This window comes from Budorcas taxicolor, chromosome 18, assembly GCF_023091745.1.
Source record: "Budorcas taxicolor isolate Tak-1 chromosome 18, Takin1.1, whole genome shotgun sequence".
Classification (NCBI taxonomy): Eukaryota; Metazoa; Chordata; class Mammalia; order Artiodactyla; family Bovidae; genus Budorcas; species Budorcas taxicolor.
In genome coordinates this window covers 25,632,119-25,653,382 of record NC_068927.1, presented here as the reverse complement: position 1 = coordinate 25,653,382, position 21,264 = coordinate 25,632,119, and the positions used below count along the sequence as shown (strand labels likewise).

The window sequence follows — 21,264 nt, the reverse complement described above, 5'->3', positions numbered from 1 at the left end:
ACTGTCCCAGGTAGTTTTTCCAGGGCAAGAGGACTGAAGCTGAAATGATGAAGCCTGGGGCCCTGTTCCCAGGGTGGGGGGCTTGTTTTTCCAAGAGAGTGGATGAACTTACCATCTGCTGTGTTACCTCCAAGAGCTCATCCTCCGTCTTCTGGCGCAGGCAGTGAACAAGGACAGCTGAGGTGATGGTCTTGCACCCAGCAAAGGCAGCAATTCGCTGTAGAGATCACAGATGACAGCAGAATTCAAGAGCCATGCCTCTCCCTCCATCAGTACCAAGGTCTTCTGTCCCAGCCTCCCTTGCTGTAGGCAGCCTGTGATAGCAGTAAACACCCCAGACCAGTAGGTCCTGGGTCCCAGGCATGCCAGTTATACTCCTCAGCCTCGCTGCTTTATCTCTGTTAAAGTGGACAGAATGATCTCAAAGCTGAACATCTAAAGAGAGGCAGCACAGAGGGGGTGCTTACGAGCCTGGAATCCAGAATCCCACTTTCTAATTTCAAATCTTGACTCATCCAATTAACAGTCGTTTGGCCTCAGGCCAGTCAGCTGCAAAGTGAAGCCAGAGGGGAAGATGCAGAAGAGAAGTCAGGCGCCACCATGGCAGGGCCCTGGAGAGTGTGCCCGGGCTGCCCAGAGCCTGGTCCAGTGTCTGACATACATCAGTGCTCAATATGTATTTGGTGGAAAAATTAAAAGGCACAGGAAGAAGTAGAGGAGAGAGAAACAGCGAGAGTGCAAAATAAGAGTCTCAGATTCTCCATTCTTTGATTTCTTGTCCTGTTTGATAGCAAAATCCAGTCCCATCTCTGAGACCTTTCTTTCCTTTAAATGAGCTCCCCCTTTTGGACTTAAGCTTGATTAATAGGCACCGGCTGTCAATATCCCCAAATTCTGAAAACATTCTCAAAAATTCTAAAAATTCATGGAGCCCCTTCTCTCCCTTTTCTCTCTACCAGTCCCTTCAGTCAGTGCTACCCCCAGCGCTCTCCAAATCAGCTCTTGCAGCCTGATGAAAACGCTCTGTAGCACTGATTCCAAGGCACACTCCTCCGCAGAGCCTCTGTGTTGCTCACCCTTCCTAGTCTTCCTAACGCTCATCAAATAAAGCCACAGTCATCACCAGGTCCTATGTAGTATGGCCCTGCCATGGTCCCATGCTCAGCTCTCTCCAGGTTTCCTCTGAAATTTCTGCTCTGCCCACATGAGCCTTCCTCACTCTTTCGGACATTTGCCCCTGCCACAGGACATTTGCACAGACTGTTCCTGTTTCCTGGATACTCCTTGCTTGCCAAGTAATTTACTACTGATCTTTCTCATCTCAACTCGTTGATCATATTTTTCTTTTTTTTCCAGGAAGACTTTCCTGATAACCTCCCCTGTACCGTGGACGAAGTGCTCCTTTTGGATTCTGTTATGACCTCGGGTACCTTCCCTTATTGTTCTAGGTACAACTGACATTTCGTAACTGGTAAAATTATGTAATCCATAATCTCTCTCCTCCTTGAGAATAGAATCTAGGTATCAGGTTATCCCCAAACTATCTGTTGCATGAATCAATGAAGCCATGAAGAATTCTCAGGCACCCACCTCGTCACAAAGTCCCCAGGGAGAAACCACTCCAGGCCACCATCGTGTAAATGAGTTCACTTGATCTTAGATCTTAAGCGATATAATACACAATGTCACACATTCAGGGCAGCACCCCACCTGGCACACTTTGGGACATGTATTCAGTGGAAAGTACACGGGGCTGGCAGACCAGAGTCATGAGCCTGAGTCCAGCTCTGCCCTCATCACTCTCTGACCTTGGCGAGGCTCTTGGACTTCAGCTCTCTGCCCCAGTTTACTCAGTGGTAGAACTAGGAGGTGGGCTGAGGTGTGTCCTTGCCCTTCCCCTTCAGCCATTTCTCACTTTTATGATTTTCTGGGGATGTGAGCCAGACTGAACTCTAAGGAAGGGCCCTGACAATCCGGGAGAGCAGCGCATGGTGTGCGGGCAGCCCGGCGTGAGACCCGCCTCAGCTGCAGCCTTCGAGTCCCTCTTGACCAGGGCGGAAGTGAGGGCCACGCCGCTCTCTGAGATGGCCCGGTGGAAGAGATTCCTGGCCAGGGGGGACAACACCTGGAGGACCGTGTTGAGAAGGGAGTTTATGCTCATGGGGAGGGTGGTCTTCAAGAGCTATACCCATCCACAATGCTGTCCTGGACTGTGGAGACCATGGGCCCAGCATCTGTGAGAAAACCTCAGCTGGAGGGAGGCAGGAGCAGAGTGAGGGACAGAACAGGCGGTGCGTGGCGCCCACTGATTGTAACAATCAACCCTATCTGAAGGGCAGCTCAGCAGCTCCTAGCAGCACTTTAGCGGCACAGTTCTCATGGCAACTATACACCAGTAGGAATTAATTAAAAAAATAAAAGTAAATAAAAAATTTTAAACCTGGCTGGGAAAATATAAAATAAATAAATAAAATAAAGGCATAGTTCTGATTTCCTGTTTCCATTACTCAGAATTTATCCTAAGGAAAATGAGCATGGAGGTACACAACTTTTAATATTGCTCATGCTGTTTATAAGAGTAAACACTGGGAATAACCCAAGGTTTCAATATTATGAGATTGGATAAATAACATATTTTTCATTCTTACAATGAAATTACTTGACTGTACATACAAAAAATATGAAAGACTGTTTAATGCTCAGGGAAATATTTATGTTGTTTTATAACGCTAGGGAAAGTTTGTGTTTAAAAGTTTCTAGCTAGGGCTTCCCTTGTGGTCCAATGGTTAAGAATCCACCTTCTAATGCAGGGGACACGGTTTCAATCCCTAGTCTGGGAAGATCCCACATGCCGTGGAGCACCTAAGCCTGTAGGCAACAGGCACTGAAGCCCTTGCACCTAGAACTGAGCTCTGCAACAAGGCATGGCACTGAGACGCCCCCGCACGCAGAGTGTGAAGCGATGAAGACCCAGCACAGCCAAGTATTTCGAAAAGGAATTATAAAAGTTCTAGCTAGGTTGATAGATAGATAGTCAGATAAAGAGGGTGAATTGTGAAAAAGAATTAGAAAAATACAGCCTAACATGTGTATCCATAGATAATGGAATTGTGAATGATTTTTCTTCTTTGAGATTTTCTGTACCTTTTCCTTTCTTCCACTTCATGAAACATAAAAACATTTTCCTCTGAATGTTGAACTGTGAAACCAACATAGATTCATCAAATACAGTAACAGGGACTTCCCTGGTGGTCCAGTAGTTAAGACTCCAAGCTCCCAACGCAGGGGGCTCAATGGATACCTGATTGGAGAACTAAGATCCCACATGCAAAGTGGCCAAAAAATAAAAAAAAAAAAGAGGCACTAATAGCACTAACCCTCTGCTCAAACGTGAGGGAGCTGGAGTGTTTCCCACGGCTCCCAGCACCCTCTACCCTGGCTTCCCGGCTTTGCTTCCCTCGCTGTCTCCCCCATTCCCATTCCCCACACCACACTCCCGGGTCCCGTCTGCGCCCCCTGTTCCTGTCCCATCCCCCACCCCTCCTCTTCTTCTCCTCCTCCCCAGCCCAGCTCCATCCCTCAGCCCCAGAGACTGCTGCCCTCCCTCCTGGGCATGGACAAGCCACCAGGGCCCTCAGAGGGGGCCTCCAACCTGTTCCTAGTGCTCGTGGCTCCTGAACTGTAGGCCTGGCTTCAAGTCAGACAAGGACACTCAGACCAACCTCAAGTTCGCTCCTCTGATTAATCATTTACACCCACCCCTAATCTCAAGAGAAGTGAGGCAACTCCTAACGTTAAAATGATTAAGAAGGAGAGGATGAGCTCAACCGACACAGGACAGAAGAGAGTGTCTGTCGCAGCTGTGGCTGCAGCTACGGCCCCGGAGGCTGAGCTGAGCCCTGAGCTTCCTGGGGGCCAAGAGGAGTCTGGCCTTTAACTCTTCACCATCTGATGCTGCACAGAGTCGGGTCAGCCTTGAATGCAGGTCTTGGAAGTAAAGGTCCCAGGACTAGATGGGCTGGTCTGCAAGGGGTCCCATCAGCAGCCACATCAGGGCCAGGAAGACTTACAAGAATGGAAACACTTTCCCCTCCTGCTGACTCTCCAAAGATGGTCACAGAGCCTGGATCCCCTCCAAAGTTGGCAATGTTCTCCTGGACCCAGTGCAGCGCGGCCACCTGATCCAAGTGGCCCCAGTTCCCCCGGCTGTGCTCGTCCCCTGTGCTGTGAGTGAGAGGACAGGGTGGGGTTGGGAGCAGAGATGTCCCGGCAGGGCCCTGAGGACCAGAGATGGGGCTGGGGGTCCAGGGGAGCCTTCTGGAAAGGACTGGGCTTCCACAGCCCTGACACGGGGTCTTCACTCTCCTGCTGTCCTGCTCTGCTACAGGGCTCTGCAGAGCCATCCTGCATCTACTGACTGAGCATCTGCTACGGTCGGGGTGCAACCCTGGCTCAGGTGGCAGAGGAGAGGCCGGGGGAGAGGAAGTGGGGCGAGTACGCGCAGTTACACTGTCCCTGGGAGCAGACACGGGCCGTGGGGGAAGAGCTGAGGGGTCTCCGTGAAGGGGACACATCCTGGGACACGACTCCCCTGGGACAACCCTCTGCCAGCCCACAGGTCTTTTCAGGGAGGTGACCACCCCTACCCCGGGCCACCCCCCAGCATCTCAGGATAAGATGCACCAGTACATTCGGGAAAAGCTCAGTAACTGCCTGCTGGAAACCTGTTTCTGTCCCCAGAGAATCCACGCAGGAGACTCAAGCCTTCACTCATGCATGTGCCAAATTCCAGGAAGGAAATGGGGTAAGTGGGCCCAAGGCTCCTCCCAGTAGATGTCCCTTGGAGTCAGATGTTCCTTACAACCTCCCAGTTCCAGGCACCCGCTCCTTCACCTACTAGACTTCCTGGAGCTCTCACATGAGTCTACCCCTCTTTACTTCCCCAGGAGGAGAGATGTGTGAGCCTCTAAGTGCTGTGCTGCATGGTGACCGTCATCTTGAAGATAATGCAACATGTCAGGCAGCAGAGTGAAAAGGGATAAGCAGTTCAGATGAGATGACAGCTGGGTTGGGCTTGGTAGGAGTAATAGGAGTGTGTCAGGGAGATTGGGTGTTTTATGTGTAAGAGCTCTGAAGTGAGTGCACCAGGGTGGCTGGGGAACGAGAAGGTAGGTGGAGCCCAGTTAGGGGGGCACTCAGATGTCTTAGCAGGGAGCCTAGCAAGGAGCCCCTTGAGGGCGTGCATGACCAGAGTGGGGTCCTAGCACCCCCACCCTGGGGGCAGTGTGCCACCAGGAGAGTCCAGGGTCTTACCTGAAGAAGCCCCAGATGCCCAGGCGGTACTGAATGGTCACCACCACCACATTTTCATGGGCAGAGAGGGCCAGCCCGTCATAGATTGACGCTCCTCCCATCAGCAGAGCTCCTCCGTGGATCCACACCATCACCTGGATGGGGGATGCAACCACAGGGTTACAGGAAGCAGAGCTGGGGAAGACCTCAGAGGCAGGCTTGGTCACCTACCCGTTCTCCAGCTGCGGCCCAGGCCAGCACCCCACTCAGGGCACCCTGGCTGCCCCTGCCTGTCTCCCCTGCCCCAGTGCCACCTGTGCTCACTGCTCCTCATGCTGAGAACATCATCATGGGAACAGCCAAGGCTCGAGCATCATCTCCTCCCCAGCACTCCCGCCACCCTCACTCCTGGACCCCTCACCCAGCTCAGTGCACTCAGCATGCAGAAGCCCTTGGCTAGAAGCTTGTTTCAGCTTCATCTTAAGTTACCTTCTGAGTGGCGAATTCAGCGTCTCAAGTGAATGAATGATTGTGTCAAGAAGCACACGCCCTGGATGGTATCTCTTCTTAATATGACTTCCTGCTGCCTATTTAGCTCCCCAAATCTCACCCATCCTCCAAGCCCAGTATAAAACCAACTCCTCCAAGAAGTCTTCAAGTATTGGGTGAATATGATCTGAAAACCTACTAGGTGCCAGGGACTTCGGGAAGAACTGAGCATGAGAGAGAACATGATAAATCATACAACACTGTCCTGAATTTAAGGAGTTTACAGGGCAAGAAAGATTAAAATAATATTATAAACATTTGGTTAATAAAATAAAAGAAATCAGTTACAAACTATGTGCTAAGAATGGTTCTAAGCAATAAAAATAAATCATCCATTTGAGAGGGACTCTTAATTGTCCCATTTCATAGACAGGAAAACTGAGGCTTTTAACCACGTTAAGGTCACACAGCTAGTAAGCGGTAGAGACAGGAGTGAACCCAAGCAGTCTGGCTCCAGAGTCCACATGTTGAGCAGACCGGCACACAGAAGGCAGTGGCCATGCCTCAGGAGGGTGGCTGTAGGGGCAGAAGCAATTCCTTCCCTACAACTCTAACTAATGCATCAGGAAGACTTGCCTCATGTTCTGACCCAGAAGCTGCCATAAACTTGATATTTGTTACTGAAACCTCATGTGTGATTATCCCAATTTGAGGAAGCAGCTAGTAAAAGGCAGAACGAAGATTTACACCCAGACCCTACAGTTCCAGAGCCTGTGTCCACACTAGAGGTTCTCCACCCTCAGGTTTCCGGAGCCCCTGCTCCTCCGACACCTCTGACCCCTGCCTGCCTCCGGGTGGAGGGACTGAGTTTGCAGTCATCTCTGAGTCCAGGCTGAGCCAAGGGCTGGCCAGCAGCGATCTGCTGAAGAGGCCAGTCCAGCTCTGTGCAGATCCTCCAAGCCAGGGGCTATGTGGTCACGATTTTCCCTTCCCTCTTCTCCTAACCCCCACTTCTAGCTATGTGTATGGGTACACTCAGTATGTAATAGGGGAAATGAATGAATGAACAATTGTCCCCACCTCTTTGAGCTTCTAGTCACAGGTTCACAGACACCCTTCTCCACATCTGGGCACCATGCCAAGGGTATTCCTGGGTGATGGCTGGGTGTGCCTAGCCCTGTTCCTACCCCAGTGACCGCTCCTTTTCCAGCAGACCTGCCCCAACATCCAGCCTGAGTCTAGAGGTCGGTCATCTCTCTGGGCTCCAAGTATTGTGAAAATGCTGACTCACTGACTCATCAGTTCAGTTCAGTTCAGTTCAGTCACTCAGTCGTGTCCGACTCTTTGCGACCCCATGAATCGCAGCACGCCAGGCCTCCCTGTCCATCACCAACTCCCAGAGTTCACTCAAACTCATGTCCATCGAGTCAGTGATGCCATCCAGCCATCTCATCCTCTGTCGTCCCCTTCTCCTCCTGCCCCCAATCCCTCCCAGCATCAGAGTCTTTTCCAGTGAGGCAACTCTTTGCATGAGGTGGCCAAAGTACTGGAGTTTCAGCTTTAGCATCATTCCTTCCAAAGAACACTCAGGACTGATCTCCTTTAGAATGGACTGGTTGGATCTCCTTGCAGTCCAAGGGACTCTCAAGAGTCTTCTCCAACACCACAGTTCAAAAGCATCAATTCTTCGGCGCTCAGCCTTCTTCAAAGTCCAACTCTCACATCCATACATGACCACAGGAAAAACCATAGCCTTGACTAGATGGACCTTTGTTGGCAAAGAAATGTCTCTGCTTTTTAATATGCTATCTAGGTTGGTCATAACTTTCCTTCCAAGGAGTAAGCATCTTTTAATTTCATGGCTGCAATCACCATCTGCCATGATTTTGGAGCCCCCCAAAATAAATTCTGACACTGTTTCCACTGTTTCCACATCTATTTCCCATGAAGTGATGGGACCAGATGCCATGAACTTAGTGAGCTTTAAGCCAACTTTTTCAGTCTCCTCTTTCACTTTCATCAAGAGGCTTTTTAGCTCCTCTTCACTTTCTGCCATAAGGGTGGTATCATCTGCATATCTGAGGTTATTGATATTTCTCCCGGCAATCTTGATTCCCGCTTGTGCTTCTTCCAGCCCAGATAATCAGGAAGTGAATTTAGATACAAGAAAATCTTGATAGTTGGCAAAGGAAAGTATAGGAAAAGCTTGTTGCTCCAGGCTCTACCCCCTAAGCTGTGACACAGGAAGCTGTCAGAGAACGTCTCTGTGTGCTGAGGAAAGGCCACACACAGGCTCTGTGCTAGCGCATGTCAGAGCGCTCCTGGCTGTTCCAGGAGCCCCATGCTCCAGTCCTGCCAACCCGACTCTGTGACCCTGCCTTCCCCTCCCTGGACCTCAGTTTCTCTGTCTGTAAAGGAAGGGTTGGCTTGTTGGCTTATCTCCAAGGTTCCTTCCAGCTCTAACTTTATGGAAATGACATTTTACCCTCTCTGGGTATCAGATTCCTAATCTAGCAATTAAGAGTCATCCTTCTTGTCCATCTGTTAGCATGAGAGGCCCTGGAAAAATTAAATGTGCATTACAGATGTGCAGCAATCTCCCCCAGGGGCACTACTCTGGCCGAGGGGAAACAGAGGTGTGGGCCACCTGTGCTCCCTGATGTCAGGTTTGGCTGTGGTGCACAAGAAAGCCCTGGGGCGCCAGAAGACCCTTGGCCCACGACGCCCCCACCCAACACTGCCTTCATCCCCTTCCAGTCTACCCCAGCCTTGCCCAGTGGTTCCCACCACTTACCGGCAGCCTGCTTCTCTTCGTCAAGTCAGCGGGGGTGTATATGTTTAGGTAAAGACAGTCTTCAGAAAACGTGAGACTAATGTTCTCCTTTCTGTTGGTAAAGAGATCCGAGAGCAACTGCGCCCCCACGGGGTCTTGGGAGCACCTGTGAGGGGCAAGGAGAGAAGAATTCTTGAGGTTCAATCAGAGCTGAACAAGATGTCTCCTGTGGTCATCAAAGGCCTTGGACTAGCTTCAGGCCAGTAAATAGAGTTGTTCTTACCATACCTGGGGCATGTGATGGGGATGCTCAGGCTCACCAAGGTCTCCCAGGACCATGTATGGTCAGACCTGCCCCTCTTCCCTTCCTGGGGCCTCTGGAATGCCCCGGGTCAAGGAAGGAGGCTGCCCTATGTGCTGATGGGCGTGAGAAAGGACCATTTCCTGCATCCCTGGGTCCACACCAGCGCTGTATGACGCCCGCTGTAGAGTGCCTATATTCTGCCCACAGGGAAACATGTTCTAGTCCACAGGAGACTTCCAGGAACCAGGAGAAATCAATCAAATGGCAGATATTTAGGGTCTACAACAAATCAGCATCAAATATTTGTGGGGCAGCATTAGAACTACATCCTAGCCCTGCCTCTTCCTGATACGCTGGGTTTCCTTGGGCAAATGCCTTGCCTGCTCTGGACCTCAATCTGTCTGGTGTAGTGAGGGGAGGATTTCTGTAAGGATTTTGCAGCAGGGACATGCCAAAATTCTGTCAGCAACTCATCACAGGCTGGAGCTACAGGTTGCTTTAACAGGATATCCGAAATATGCAACATGTGGCTTCCCGGGTGGTCCAGTGATTAAGAATCTGCCTGCCAATACAGGGGACACGGGTTCGATCCCTAATTGGGGAACTAAGATTCCTCACGCCTCGGAGAAACTAAGCCCGCTAGCCACAACTCCCGAGCCTGCGCTCTAGAGCCCTGGAAACACAGCGACTAAGTCCACGTGCAGCAAGGCCTGGACCTCAAGCACCCTAGGGCCCGTGTGCCACAACACAGAGGCCACCGCAGTGAGAAGCTGGCGCAGCGAGAAGTCCCAGCACTGCGACAGGAGACTATCCCCCCCTCCCCCAACTCGAGAACACGTGAGCGCCGGCGGACAGCAACGAAGACACAGCACGGCCAAGAACAGATAAAGTTATATACCGTAAAAGAAGTGGATTTATAGAAAAAGAGGCACCAGAGGTCATAACAGGTAATATTTACTCAGTCCTCTCAACGTGTCAACTGTTGTTTTAAATACTCCTTATATATTAACTCATTTAGTGTTCTCTGACATAAGTTCTATTATTACCCCCATTTTATGTTTGAGAAACTGAGGCATAGATATGTTAGAGAACCTGCCCAAGGTCACACAGCCAGGAAGAGCCAGACTATGCAGCGCTTATGCCTCCGAGGACATTACAAACCACATTTCCAGATTTTCAGAAAGCGGGTGTGATGACCTCTAGTATGTCAATGAGGTAACTGAGGCAATGAGGTGCTCGGATGATACAGCTGTCAAGTGGCAGAGTCAGAGCTCCAAAGAGAACCTCCTGATTTACATCCTGGGGGAGCGTTCCCCAGATGACCAAGAAAAGGGGGTATAGTATTCATAAAAGAAGAAATTCAACATTTAATAAAGGGAAACAGAGTCAATCTCACTAATATCCAAATCAATGCAGAATAAAAAAAATTATATAATGACTGTTTAATACCCAAAAGCATTTATTAATAACCCCAAGCATTGCCAAAAATTCAGTTAATGGAGGTTTTCATATATTAATTAAATGGGTGCAGTTGGAATATTTCTGAAGGGAAATTTTTTAAAATACTCTTACTTTAAAATATCATTTCTTGGAACTTAACCCAAAAATATTTATCAACATGCAGGAAGATTTAGCTACAAGATGTTCAACAAAGTGCTACTTATATTATCAAACACATCAACAACAATGAAGAATCTCAAACACGAGATGGGGTAAAGAAATTATGAGTCAATACCCAATGTGATATAGTGATCAAGGTCAGATTGTGATATTTAATGACACAGAATGATGTTCATGATATACTTTCACGAACAAAACAGGCATCTAAGTTATCTGTATAGTATAATATGATACTGTGATATAAGAAGAAATATGTATTTGATCTTCAGCCAGCTCACTAAATAGCTAGCTCTTAAAACCCTTGTATTGGAGACAGAAATGGCAACCCACTCCAGTATTCTTGCCTGGAGAATCCCATGGACCAAGGAGCCTGGCAGGCTATATTCCATGGGGTCACATGAGTCAGACACAACTTAGCGACTAAAGAGAGAGAGAGAAAACCCTTGAATCGGTAATCTCCTGAGTGGCGTATACTATTGGGTGAATGAGGTGACTTGTGGACTGCACCTAAGAGCAGGAACCGGTTGTCAGAGAAATAAGCACATAATCAGAGGGCAGGAACTTTCTATCACTACCCCCTGAACTCTGGAAAGAGGAGATGGAATGGAGGGGAATGAATCGCAAATTATTTCAATCACCCTGCCCGTATAATGCAGACTCCATGAAAACGGAAAAGGACAGGTTCAGAGATTGTCCTGGCAAAACAGAAGGCTTTTTCTCTGTACTGCGTGGCATGTGAGACCTTGGTTCCCTGACCAGGGATTGAATCCGTTGTGGTGGAAGGGCAGATTCTTGACCACTGGACAACCAGGGAGGTGGCCACCGTGCTGGGTCCTCTGTCAGGGACCTCACCTTATGGATCTCTTCATTTGGCTTGTGGTTTGTACCCTACAATAGCCTTCATAATGAACTGGTAATCTAGTGAGGAAACTAGTTTGTGAGTTCTGTGAGCTGCTCTGGTAAATTACTAGAACCTAGGAAGGGGGTCACAGGAACCTCTGATTTATAGCCAGTCGGTCAGAGGCACAGGTGACAACCTGGAATTCGCATCTGAAGTAGAGGGAGGTTTTGTGGGACTGAGCCCTTCACGGATGGAATCTGATGCTATCTCTGGCAGAACAGTGTCAGAATTGGCTGAACTGTTGGGCACCCATATGGTGTGCAAGCGTTGCTTTTTGGTGTGGGAAACACACACACACGCTAGAAATGGGTAGGGAAAATTATGTGATTCCACTTTAAGGGAGAAAGTGTACAACAGATACAAGACTGGAAAACTAGAATCTAAACTATGAAGAGCAGTTCTTGCTAGGCGGTGGCACTGTGTGGTTTTCATTTTCTTAACTTTACTCACCTGTACTTCCACACTTTAAAAACATTACCTAGTTTTCTTGATTATATTTGGCTGCACCAGGTCTTCGTCGCGGCATGTGGGATTTTTCAGTTGCAGCACAGAAACTCGTAGTCGCGGCCCTTGGAATCTAGTTCCCTGACCACGGATTGAGCCCACGCCCCCTACATTGGGAGCATGGAGTCTTAGCCACTGGACCACCAGGGAAGTTCCCTCACTGTTACGTAATAAGTATGTGCCACTTATCACTTGTAATCAGGAAAGAAAAAGAATGAATGTTTTTTAAAAGAAAGGGAAGATGGAAGGGAGTAAGGACAGTAGAGAAGAGAAGAAAGGAAAAGAATGTAGCAAGACGCAGGACCCTGGAAAGAATTGGAAATTTCTTGCTGAGATAAATAATATGTGACTCAAAGCTTGCAGACATCCGAGATGCCTTGGGAAGCAGCTATGTGGCTTCATTGCCCAACTTGGCCAGCTAACTAGAAAACATCAACCATGGCTCTGCTTGTGCCGAGATAGCAAGACACACTAGGCAGCTGAGAACTTGTGCAATCAACACCCCAAAGCACTACAACCCATACATTTCCTGGCCTACCCTACTCCCCACTGTGGTGAAGTTCAAGAAGGAAAATAAATAGAACTGTGAAAATTAATCAAGGGAAACCTCCCTAAAATAAAATGCAGAGGTCAGGAGGGGCAGTTCTCAGGGACATACGGCTTCACCTCAATACAGATTCCAAGAGGTAGAGACAGACTTTGCACCTCTGGCTGGAAGTGACAGGACTTTACTATGAGAAAGATTAACTCCTGGCTTGGCAACAGCTCAGCCAATGAGAGATTGTCATTCCTCAGCCAATTAAAGCCACTATGTAACAAACTCCCAGTTTGCTCCAGTGGATTTTTTGTTTGTAACAGTGCCTCCTAACTTCCCCTTGGCCTCTATAAAAGAAAATCCTTTGTTTTACCTAATTTGCATGTGGTTTGCCATAGTTGCATATCCTCAATGGCAATTCTTTGCGGCTCCCTAGTAAGCCCCTGGTTCTGCTGGAAAATATGTGGTTGTTTTCTTGTTTTAGGTTAACAGAATCAGTACTTTTGAAATCCCTCACCTGCTCCACTTTCTATTTTTTCCCACAGCACTTGTCATATTCTGATACATTACATAATCTATGTATCAATTTGCGTACTTCTTACTATCTGTCTGCCCCAGCTACAATGCAAGCTCCATGAAGGTGGGATCTTTGTTCTGGTCACTAACGGATTCCAGGAAACTGGAAGATACCTGGGAAAGTTGCTCGATAAATATCAGTTGAATAAAGGGCTCTAGAAATAAAGGGCTCTCTATGAGAGTTCTGGAAGGTTGATAAGGATCTGCAGTATCTTGAAGATTCCAGGACAAAGCATGAGCCACTCAGAGGATCGCCTTGGCTCCCTCCTGCACCCCTTTGAGACTAACATCCCCACTGAGAGATGCCAAAGCCACACCTCTGACTTACATGGGAGGGTAAGAGGTGGTATTCTTCACGAAGGTCCATGGTTCTGCAGGCTGCGGCGGGGCAAACCTCAAGGATCCAAGAGGAGGCTTGGCAAAGGGGACTCCCAGGAAGACGGCCACAGGCTGAGCAAATCCTTTTAAGCTGACATGTTTCCCCAGGACTCTGCCCTGAGCGGTGTCCACGACAGGCGATGAGGGCGGCAGCCCTGCTGGACATTGGGAGGAAGTGAGGACACGTCAGTGGTGACGGCGAACTGGAGTCTGCATGGATTTTGTTACCTTTCCTACGTGATCTTGAATGTCCTCTCAACTCTCTAAGCCTCAGTTTCTTCTTATATAAGAGAGGGTGAAGCTAACTGTCCTTCCTAACTCACAGGGCGATCTGAAGGAACAAATTGCAATTGGAGGTGTAACAGCAACACATAAGACATAAACCCATGAAGAAGAGCTCCTGGGAATGAAGATGGCACTCAGTCTCCACACTTAGGAGCCTCTGGAATCAACCACCCACTGGATCCCAGCCGTGAGCTGCACGCCGGATGAGAGGATGAGCAAGAGTCGGCTGCTCTTCTCAGACATCTGACCTTACGTGGACAATAAGCATACGCACACCTGACCCCTCTGCGGGGAGCAGTGGTCCCTGTCCTGGGAGAATCACCGAGTGAGGCCCCATAGGAGACAGAATGGGAGCGAGGCCCTCTGACTGCTGGCTGCATGGAAGCAGCGACCTCGCATCTGGGACTTGCAGTCGTGGAAGGAGTGAACCCGAGAGGTAGAAGAGAGAGTGTAAGGGTATAAAGAGAGATGAGATTGTGCAGAGGGGAGGCTCTGAGACGGCAAGGCACAAGGCCTGCCTGAGGAAGAGCGATGGGCCTTCCTCATGACTCCAGGAAGAGTCATGGGGGTGGAGCATAATCCTGGAAGGGTCAAGGCTGGGAGAGTCCCAAATACCAGGCCAACAATTCGGGCTTTATTTAGGGGGTAAATGAGTGACAGTGAACCATTCTGGAGTAAGAGAGAGACACACAATCAGCTTGAAGAGGCTCCTTCCGATGACTCTGAGCAGGCTCATCACGGGGGGGCGAGACTGGGGGTCACATTCTGTCTGTCCCATTCCCGTGGAGCAGGCGGTTTTTTCTCACTGAGCTCACATGTGTCTCCTGCACTTGCCAGGTCAGGCCTGGTCCTCCCTGCTTGGGGACATCCTGCACCTTCATGAGGCAGGCAGTCTGAGTGTGACCCCTGTTCACGCTTGTCCCTCAAGTCCCTCTTGTCTGTCCTCAACACCTGCAGTTTGTTTAAGCATCCTAACAGGAATGATTTCCAGACTCACCCTCCCAATTGTTCTCCTTTAGATACAGACAAAAGGCCAACCTCTCTCTCAAAGTGTGTGGCTGGAACATAGAAGAATAACCCAGATCTGGTCTTACAGACACATCCAAAGACAGCCTTCAAGAGACATGAAGTGGGCAGATGCCCGACTGGCAGGAGTGAAAAAGTGGGCATTGGGTTGAGAGGCGCAGGCAGTGATGGTGACAGCAGAGGTTGACACTTGTGTCACATGCTTGCGTAGAGAGCACTTACTAGGACCACGTGGGGACTCGAATCACAAAAACCTGGCTAGGGAGACACCATTATGCCCATTTTAGAGATGAGATAACAGAGGAAATGGAGGAAGCCAGGATGGACTTCCTAAAGGTGGTAATGGTACGGACCCGCCCAGGTAAAGCAGCAGTAAGGGGATACTCAGCTTCTCATGTGCTTCTTACTCAGCGCTTCCCCTCGGGCCTCTCACAGTGTCACAGAGCCAGAAGGAAGATAAACCCAGTGGAGGCGGGGCTGTCAGAGCACTGGCTCTGGACTCAGGAGACAGAGACAGAATTCACAGCGTGACTTTCCAGCTGACCTTGGCACCTACATTTCCCTCCCTGAGCCTCAGTTTTTCCATCTATAAAATGGAGCAGATGCATCTGAGGTCTCTTGCTACATTCTTGTCTTAACCATGTCCTCTGTGTTCTGTATTCTGATGCTTTGACACCTGGAGCCTCGCTGATTCTGGGGGGACTCCCCTTCCCAGAGTTAGCCAATCCCTGGAAATAGGAACAAAATTCCCCTTCCTGCCTGCCGTAGCCTGTACCCCAGTCCCCTTCTTTATCAGGCCCTCTACTCAGGCACTATCACCCTGCCCCAATCACTCCATTGCAAAATACCTGAAACCTGTGCACACCCCCTCACCTGCTGACATTGGCTACCTTGGGACTCCCAAACCTGCTTATCCTGCCTCACCTCTTTTTTGTCACCAGCAACCAAGATAAAGCCCCTTAACCCCAATTTCTTTGTCTTCCCTCTGCCTGGAGACCCACCCCTGTCTTCATCACCTGCACCACCATGGTAGGCCATGCCCTCTTCTTCAGAGAAATGTGTCTTAATCATCTTTTCAATGGCAGTTGGCTCCTTATCCTACTTGCCAGTATAGGTAGGTGTAAGAGACATGGGTTCAACCCCTGGGTTGGGAAGATCCCCAGGAGTAGGAAATGGCAACCCACTCTAGAATTCTTGCCTGGAGAATCCCATGAACAGAGAAGCTGGGAGGGCCACAGTCCATAGCGTTTCACAGAGTCTGACACGACTGAAGGGACTTAACATACACTCCTGATCTGTGGGCCCCAGGATACCCCAAACTTTCTGTTAATACACTGTCTTTGAAAACAACTCCTTTATCTCTTTTTTCCCTTTCTCTATTTCAGGCACTCTTTAGAAGCAACAGCCCATTTCCACCTCACAACAGCCCACTGAGGTAGATACAGTTGTCACCCCCATTTTCGAAATGCAAAACCAAGGCACAGCAAAGGGACATAACTTGTCTAAGACACACAGCTACTAAGTGCTGAGCCATGATGGCAACACACACAGCTGTCTCCAGAGTTGGTGTTAATATTCTGGTAAGGCTTCCCAAGGGGCTCAGTGGTAAAGACTCTGCCTGCAGTGCAGGAGACGCGGGTTCGATCCCTGGGTGCAGAAGATCCCCTGAAGAAGGAAACAGCAACACACTCCAATACTCTTCCCTTGGAAATCCCATAGATAGATGAGCCTGGCTGGCTCCATTGGGTTGCAAAAGAGTCAGACAGGACTTAGCCGAAAACAACACAGATCCCTTCCAGGATTCTGGTCAGGACACGCTCCATATCTGTATTAACAATCAAGAGGGAAAGACATGGAGGAGCTCGCCAAAGTCCTGGGAGGGATGTGGGAGGTGAGCTTGTTGTCCTCCTCTGGAGTGGCGGCCCGCAGCCAAGTCCAGGCTGTGCACGGTCCCCTGTGTCTCCTGCTGTGAAACACGGGCTGGGCTACACCATCCAAGTTCACAGAGCCCGTGCTCTGCCTGGGCTGTCACTACTTTGTCCCATGCACATCTCCTCTCCCATGTTCCCCGAAAGGATTTCCAAAGAAGCCCCGGCTATCTGCATTCAGGAGGACTCACCCCAAGCTGTGAAAGTAGAGATGGAGGTCAGAACCAGCGCGAAGAGCCACACCGTGGAAAGACAGCTGCTCCTGTGTCCACAGGTCTCTGCCCTGCTCAGAGGGCTGTTTCACTCTGGGTCCAAAGCTCCCTCCGCAAGCTCCCATCCCAGCAGCTCAATAACAGAAAAACTGGCCTCCCTTCCTTGAGGGTGGTTGGGCGTGGGAGCCACGCCCACCAAGACTTCACCCTCTTTTAAGTCAGGAACCCGGACCTAACTCTCCAATTACAGGTAGCCACAGACACTTCAATTTGTTTCCTAAGTGTGTCTCCCTTCGTGGACTCTAAGCTTAGTGCTCTGTGAGATTCCCAGGGCAGGAACAAACAGACAGAGGCCTTCAGACAAGGGGAGCCTTTGGTCTGGGGCCCTCAGAACAACTGGATACCTTGCAGAGCAACTCCTAGCCCCATAGCTGCCCAGCTAGGGAATTAAGGGGCTTATTTCAGAGTTCCATGGTCTTATTTTGGAAGCACCTTGAATTTCATCCAGTCACCCTTCTGATGCCTAGATTACATTTACAGTGTTCCTGCCAAGTGACTCAGCCTCCTGCTGCACACCTCCAGGATCAAGGAACTCATTACCTCTCCAGGCAGCGATCTTTGGAGAGAATGTTATTACATTAAAGGGACTCCACCTCTCCATCATCTTTGGCTCTAATTATTCATTCATCTATCCATCCATCCCTCCACCCTTCCTTCCATTTATTCATTATTTCATTTATGCATTCATTCTCCAAACATTTACCAAATGCCTGGGTCTATGCTAAGTGTTATTCATCTTTCCAGGTGGCGCTAGTGGCAAAGAACCCACCTGCTAGAGAGGGAGATGCCAGTTTGATCACTGGGTTGGGAAATCCCCTGGAGGAGGGCATGGCGACCCGCTCCAGTATTCTGGCATTGAGAATCCCATGAACAGAGGAGCCTTGGCAGGCTACAGTCCATAAGGTCTCAAACAGTCGGACATGACATAAGCGACTTAACCATGCATGCCAAGTATTATGGAGACAAAGATAAATCTAAGCCATGGTCCATCTCCTGGAGGAGTCACCATATAATAGATAAGACAGAGGCAGGGAGAGGTGATAGGTGGGTTGCTATGCAACGTGGCGGCACCAAAGTAGAGGGATGCAGAGTGCTCTGGGTACACCAGTGACAGCACCCTTACCTACTAGGGGAAAGAGGAAGATGCTCAAAGCCCGTCTAACAGAATCATTATATGTCCAATAAATGGGACATTCTCTAAGTACACTCTGGTACAGCCGGCTAAGGCAATATTGTCCTTTCACTCAATCTCGTGATGCACACCTCAGTTTCTTAACAGGGAAAGGCAATCATGATCTATTGTTAAGGGGAAAAACAACTATCATACAGTTTTGACTGCACTGGGATACTGTTGGCAGTTTCTCAAGAATCACACAGGGACCTCCCAGCTGTCCAGTGGTTAAGACTCCACTGCAGGTAGAATGGGTTTGATCCTTGGTCACGGAACTGAGATCCTGTATGCCATATAGTGTGGCAAAATTTTTTTTCTAAAATATTGAACACAGAGTCATCATATTACCCAGCAATTCCACTCCTAGGTATATACCAACAATAGTTGAAAATATGTCCCAGCAAAAACTTGTACACAAGTAGCAGTGATTTATAATGGCCAAAGTAAAAAAACCAAATGTCCAGGAACTAATGGACAGATGAAATAATATCTGTACAATGCAGTATTATTGAACTATAAAAAAATGAAGTACTGGTACATGCTAAACAGGGATGAACCTTGAAAATATTGCATATTATGCTAATGAAAGAAGCCAGATATGAAAGGACAGATATTGTCTGAGTCTATTTATATGAAATATCCAGATTAAGCAAATCCATAGAGGAAGAAAGTAGTACAAAGGTTGCTGCAGGCCTGGGGTTTGGGGGGGCAGGGAATGAGGTGTGAGTGCTACTGGGTAGAGGCTTCTCTTTGAGGTGATGAAAATGTCCTGGGATTATATAGTGGTGATGGTTGCACAACTCTGTGAATATACTGAAAAACCGCTGAACTGTAAGCCTTAAAAAGGTGAATTTTGAACTTCCCTGGAGGTCCAATAGTTAAGGCTCCACGGTTGCTACGCAGCGGGTGTGGGTTCAGTTGCTGGTGGGAGAATTAAGATCTCACATGTCACATGGTGTGGCCAAAAATGAATAAAACAAATTTTTAAAAAGATGAATTTTCTGGTGTGTGGATTATCTTTCATTAATGAAATATTTTAATAATCTAGTCTTCTTGAAGGCTCAGTGGGTAAGGAATCCTCCTGCAATACAAAAGACACAGGAGACACGGATATGATCTCTGGTTCTGGAAGATCCCCTGGACGAGGAAATGGCAACCCACTCCAGTATTCTTGCCTGAGAAATCTGTGGACAGAGGAGCCTGGCAGGAAACACTTTACAAATACCCCACTGTGAGACCAAACATGCCTCAGATGCTGTGCTTGGCATCCCCAGAGGGAACATCAGTCTTGGCTTGGCCAGTTCCAGTGACAAGGCACCCATTTTTCCTGAGAGCTCCCTGTGCTGACTTGGCTCTGAATCTTTGAAAATTCCTCCCTAAGTCAGGCTGAGGTCCACCCTTCCTTGAAAATTCAGCCCTGTGCTACCTGAAAGTCGCAAAGTGATTTAGATTTGGAGGGACTTTCCAGTCTCTTTTCTAGCAAAAGCAAGTGTACCTGAGACTTGGGTCCAGACAGAGAACTTCATACCTTCCTCTGCAGGGTGATGGCTGTTCTGCAGTTTGAAGGGCCTGGTGCTTGTGTGCTAAGTGGCTTCAGTCCTGCAACTCTGTGGACTATATATAGCCTGTCAGGGTCCTATGTGCTAAGTGACTGGTAATTAATTCCAGGTGTTTCGCCCCCTGGCGGTTGCTGGAGGGAATTGCTATTTGATATTCAAGAAAAAGGGGAGTCACGTGGCTCAGAAGTCAGGTCTCAGATCGCCTACAGGTGCCCTTTGTGAAGAGCCAGCCTGTGCAGGGTGCATGGGTTTGGGGGTCAGGCATCCTTGTTCACAGGCACCTTGTCACTTCCTGAAAGAGGCAAGTTACTGATACACTCTGGAATTCCATGTCCTCTTTCCTATAAAGAAGATAATAAGACTTCACTTGGTGGTTCAGTGGTAAAGAATCCTGCCAATGCAGGAGACATGGGTGGGATTCTTGATGTGGGAAGATCCCACCTGCCATGGAGCATCTAAACCTGTGAGCCGCAACTGTTGAGCCTGTTCTCCCCACCAAGAGAAACCACTGCAATGAGAAGCCTGCACATTGTAACTAGAGAAAGCACATACTCAGCAACGAAGGCCCAGAACAGCCAAATATATATAAGTAAACAAGTAATTTAAAAGATGACATTTCTATGTGGGGGAATAAATGAGACAGTGGCTTGATTCCTAGCACAGGCTACCTGAACAGCGTCCATTATGATCTCTATATCCACACTGACATGAATGCAGCTCCCAATAAGCCCCTGGAGAAAGGCTCATTGGTTTGCAACCTTGCTCAGGGTGAGGCCACAGACAGATAGGAACCTTGCTTATCCAGTGCCCCTAGGGCCTGTGCATGTCCTTCAGTAAGCCCCACAGAATAAGTCACTGTACCATCATTTGAGCAAACTCAGTGGACCTGCATGGTCTGGAGTGACTGCTAGTTACTGACAGGTAAAGCAACTTGTCTAAGGTCACACAGCCCATAGTCAGAGGGCTGAATCTAAACCACACGGTCTCACCGCCTGGCCATGCTGTGTTGATGATGATGCCACTGGATGCTGACCCTGCCTCTCCTCATTCAGAGCTGCAACGGTGCTCAGAGACGGTCCAGTTGTGCTCCTGGCTGGAGAGATGGGAGGATGAAGCCAGAGAGCTCACCGAGTATGCAGAGGGTTCTGACTGCCACCTCAGGGCTTCCCCCCAGGTGTTCAGTGTCCTCACCTGTCCTAGGATGGCATGGTGCCTGGTGCAGGGGGAGGAGAGGAGGCTGCAGTCAGCCTGCAAGAGGGTCAGTCCAACCTGTGTCACTTAGTCACATAACCTCTCTGTGCCTCAGTCTCCTCTGCTCTAAAGCACAAAATAATAGTGTCTGGCTCTCAGGATGAAAGAATGTAATATATGCGCAGACTGTCATAAGATGTTTAGTGAGTATCGATAATATCAGCTATTTATTTACTATTATTATTAGCATAAGAGCCATTTTCCTCCTTCCAGACAATCAAGTAGGGACAGGAGGCTTAGCTCTGGGTTCTGTGTCATCCACATCAACCCTGTGAACATGTGACCAGTTCCCCTGAGAGGGTTACCCTCCATTCAGGAAAAGAGGCATTACAAGGCAGTCTGGGTTCTCCTAACAGATACAGAAGGAGCCTGCCCTTTCTGCTGTCACCTGCCTCAGGGT

At 48.9% G+C, this 21,264-nt stretch overlaps 1 protein-coding gene across 1 annotated transcript in view; it reads right to left on the bottom strand.

Annotated features, from left to right (window-relative positions):
* Positions 1–20,613, bottom strand: part of LOC128063463 (liver carboxylesterase-like) — a 33,510-nt gene extending 12,897 nt beyond the window's left edge. The window contains exons 1-8 of the mRNA XM_052656232.1: positions 20,603–20,613; positions 16,803–16,873; positions 13,323–13,527; positions 8,576–8,720; positions 5,314–5,447; positions 4,071–4,224; positions 2,021–2,125; positions 113–217 (exon numbers count right to left, since the gene is read on the bottom strand). Of these exons, the coding sequence (XP_052512192.1) occupies positions 113–217; positions 2,021–2,125; positions 4,071–4,224; positions 5,314–5,447; positions 8,576–8,720; positions 13,323–13,527; positions 16,803–16,873; positions 20,603–20,613 (930 nt within the window). The remainder of the gene's footprint in view (positions 1–112; positions 218–2,020; positions 2,126–4,070; positions 4,225–5,313; positions 5,448–8,575; positions 8,721–13,322; positions 13,528–16,802; positions 16,874–20,602) is intronic.
* Between the last annotated feature and the right edge of the window lie 651 nt (positions 20,614–21,264).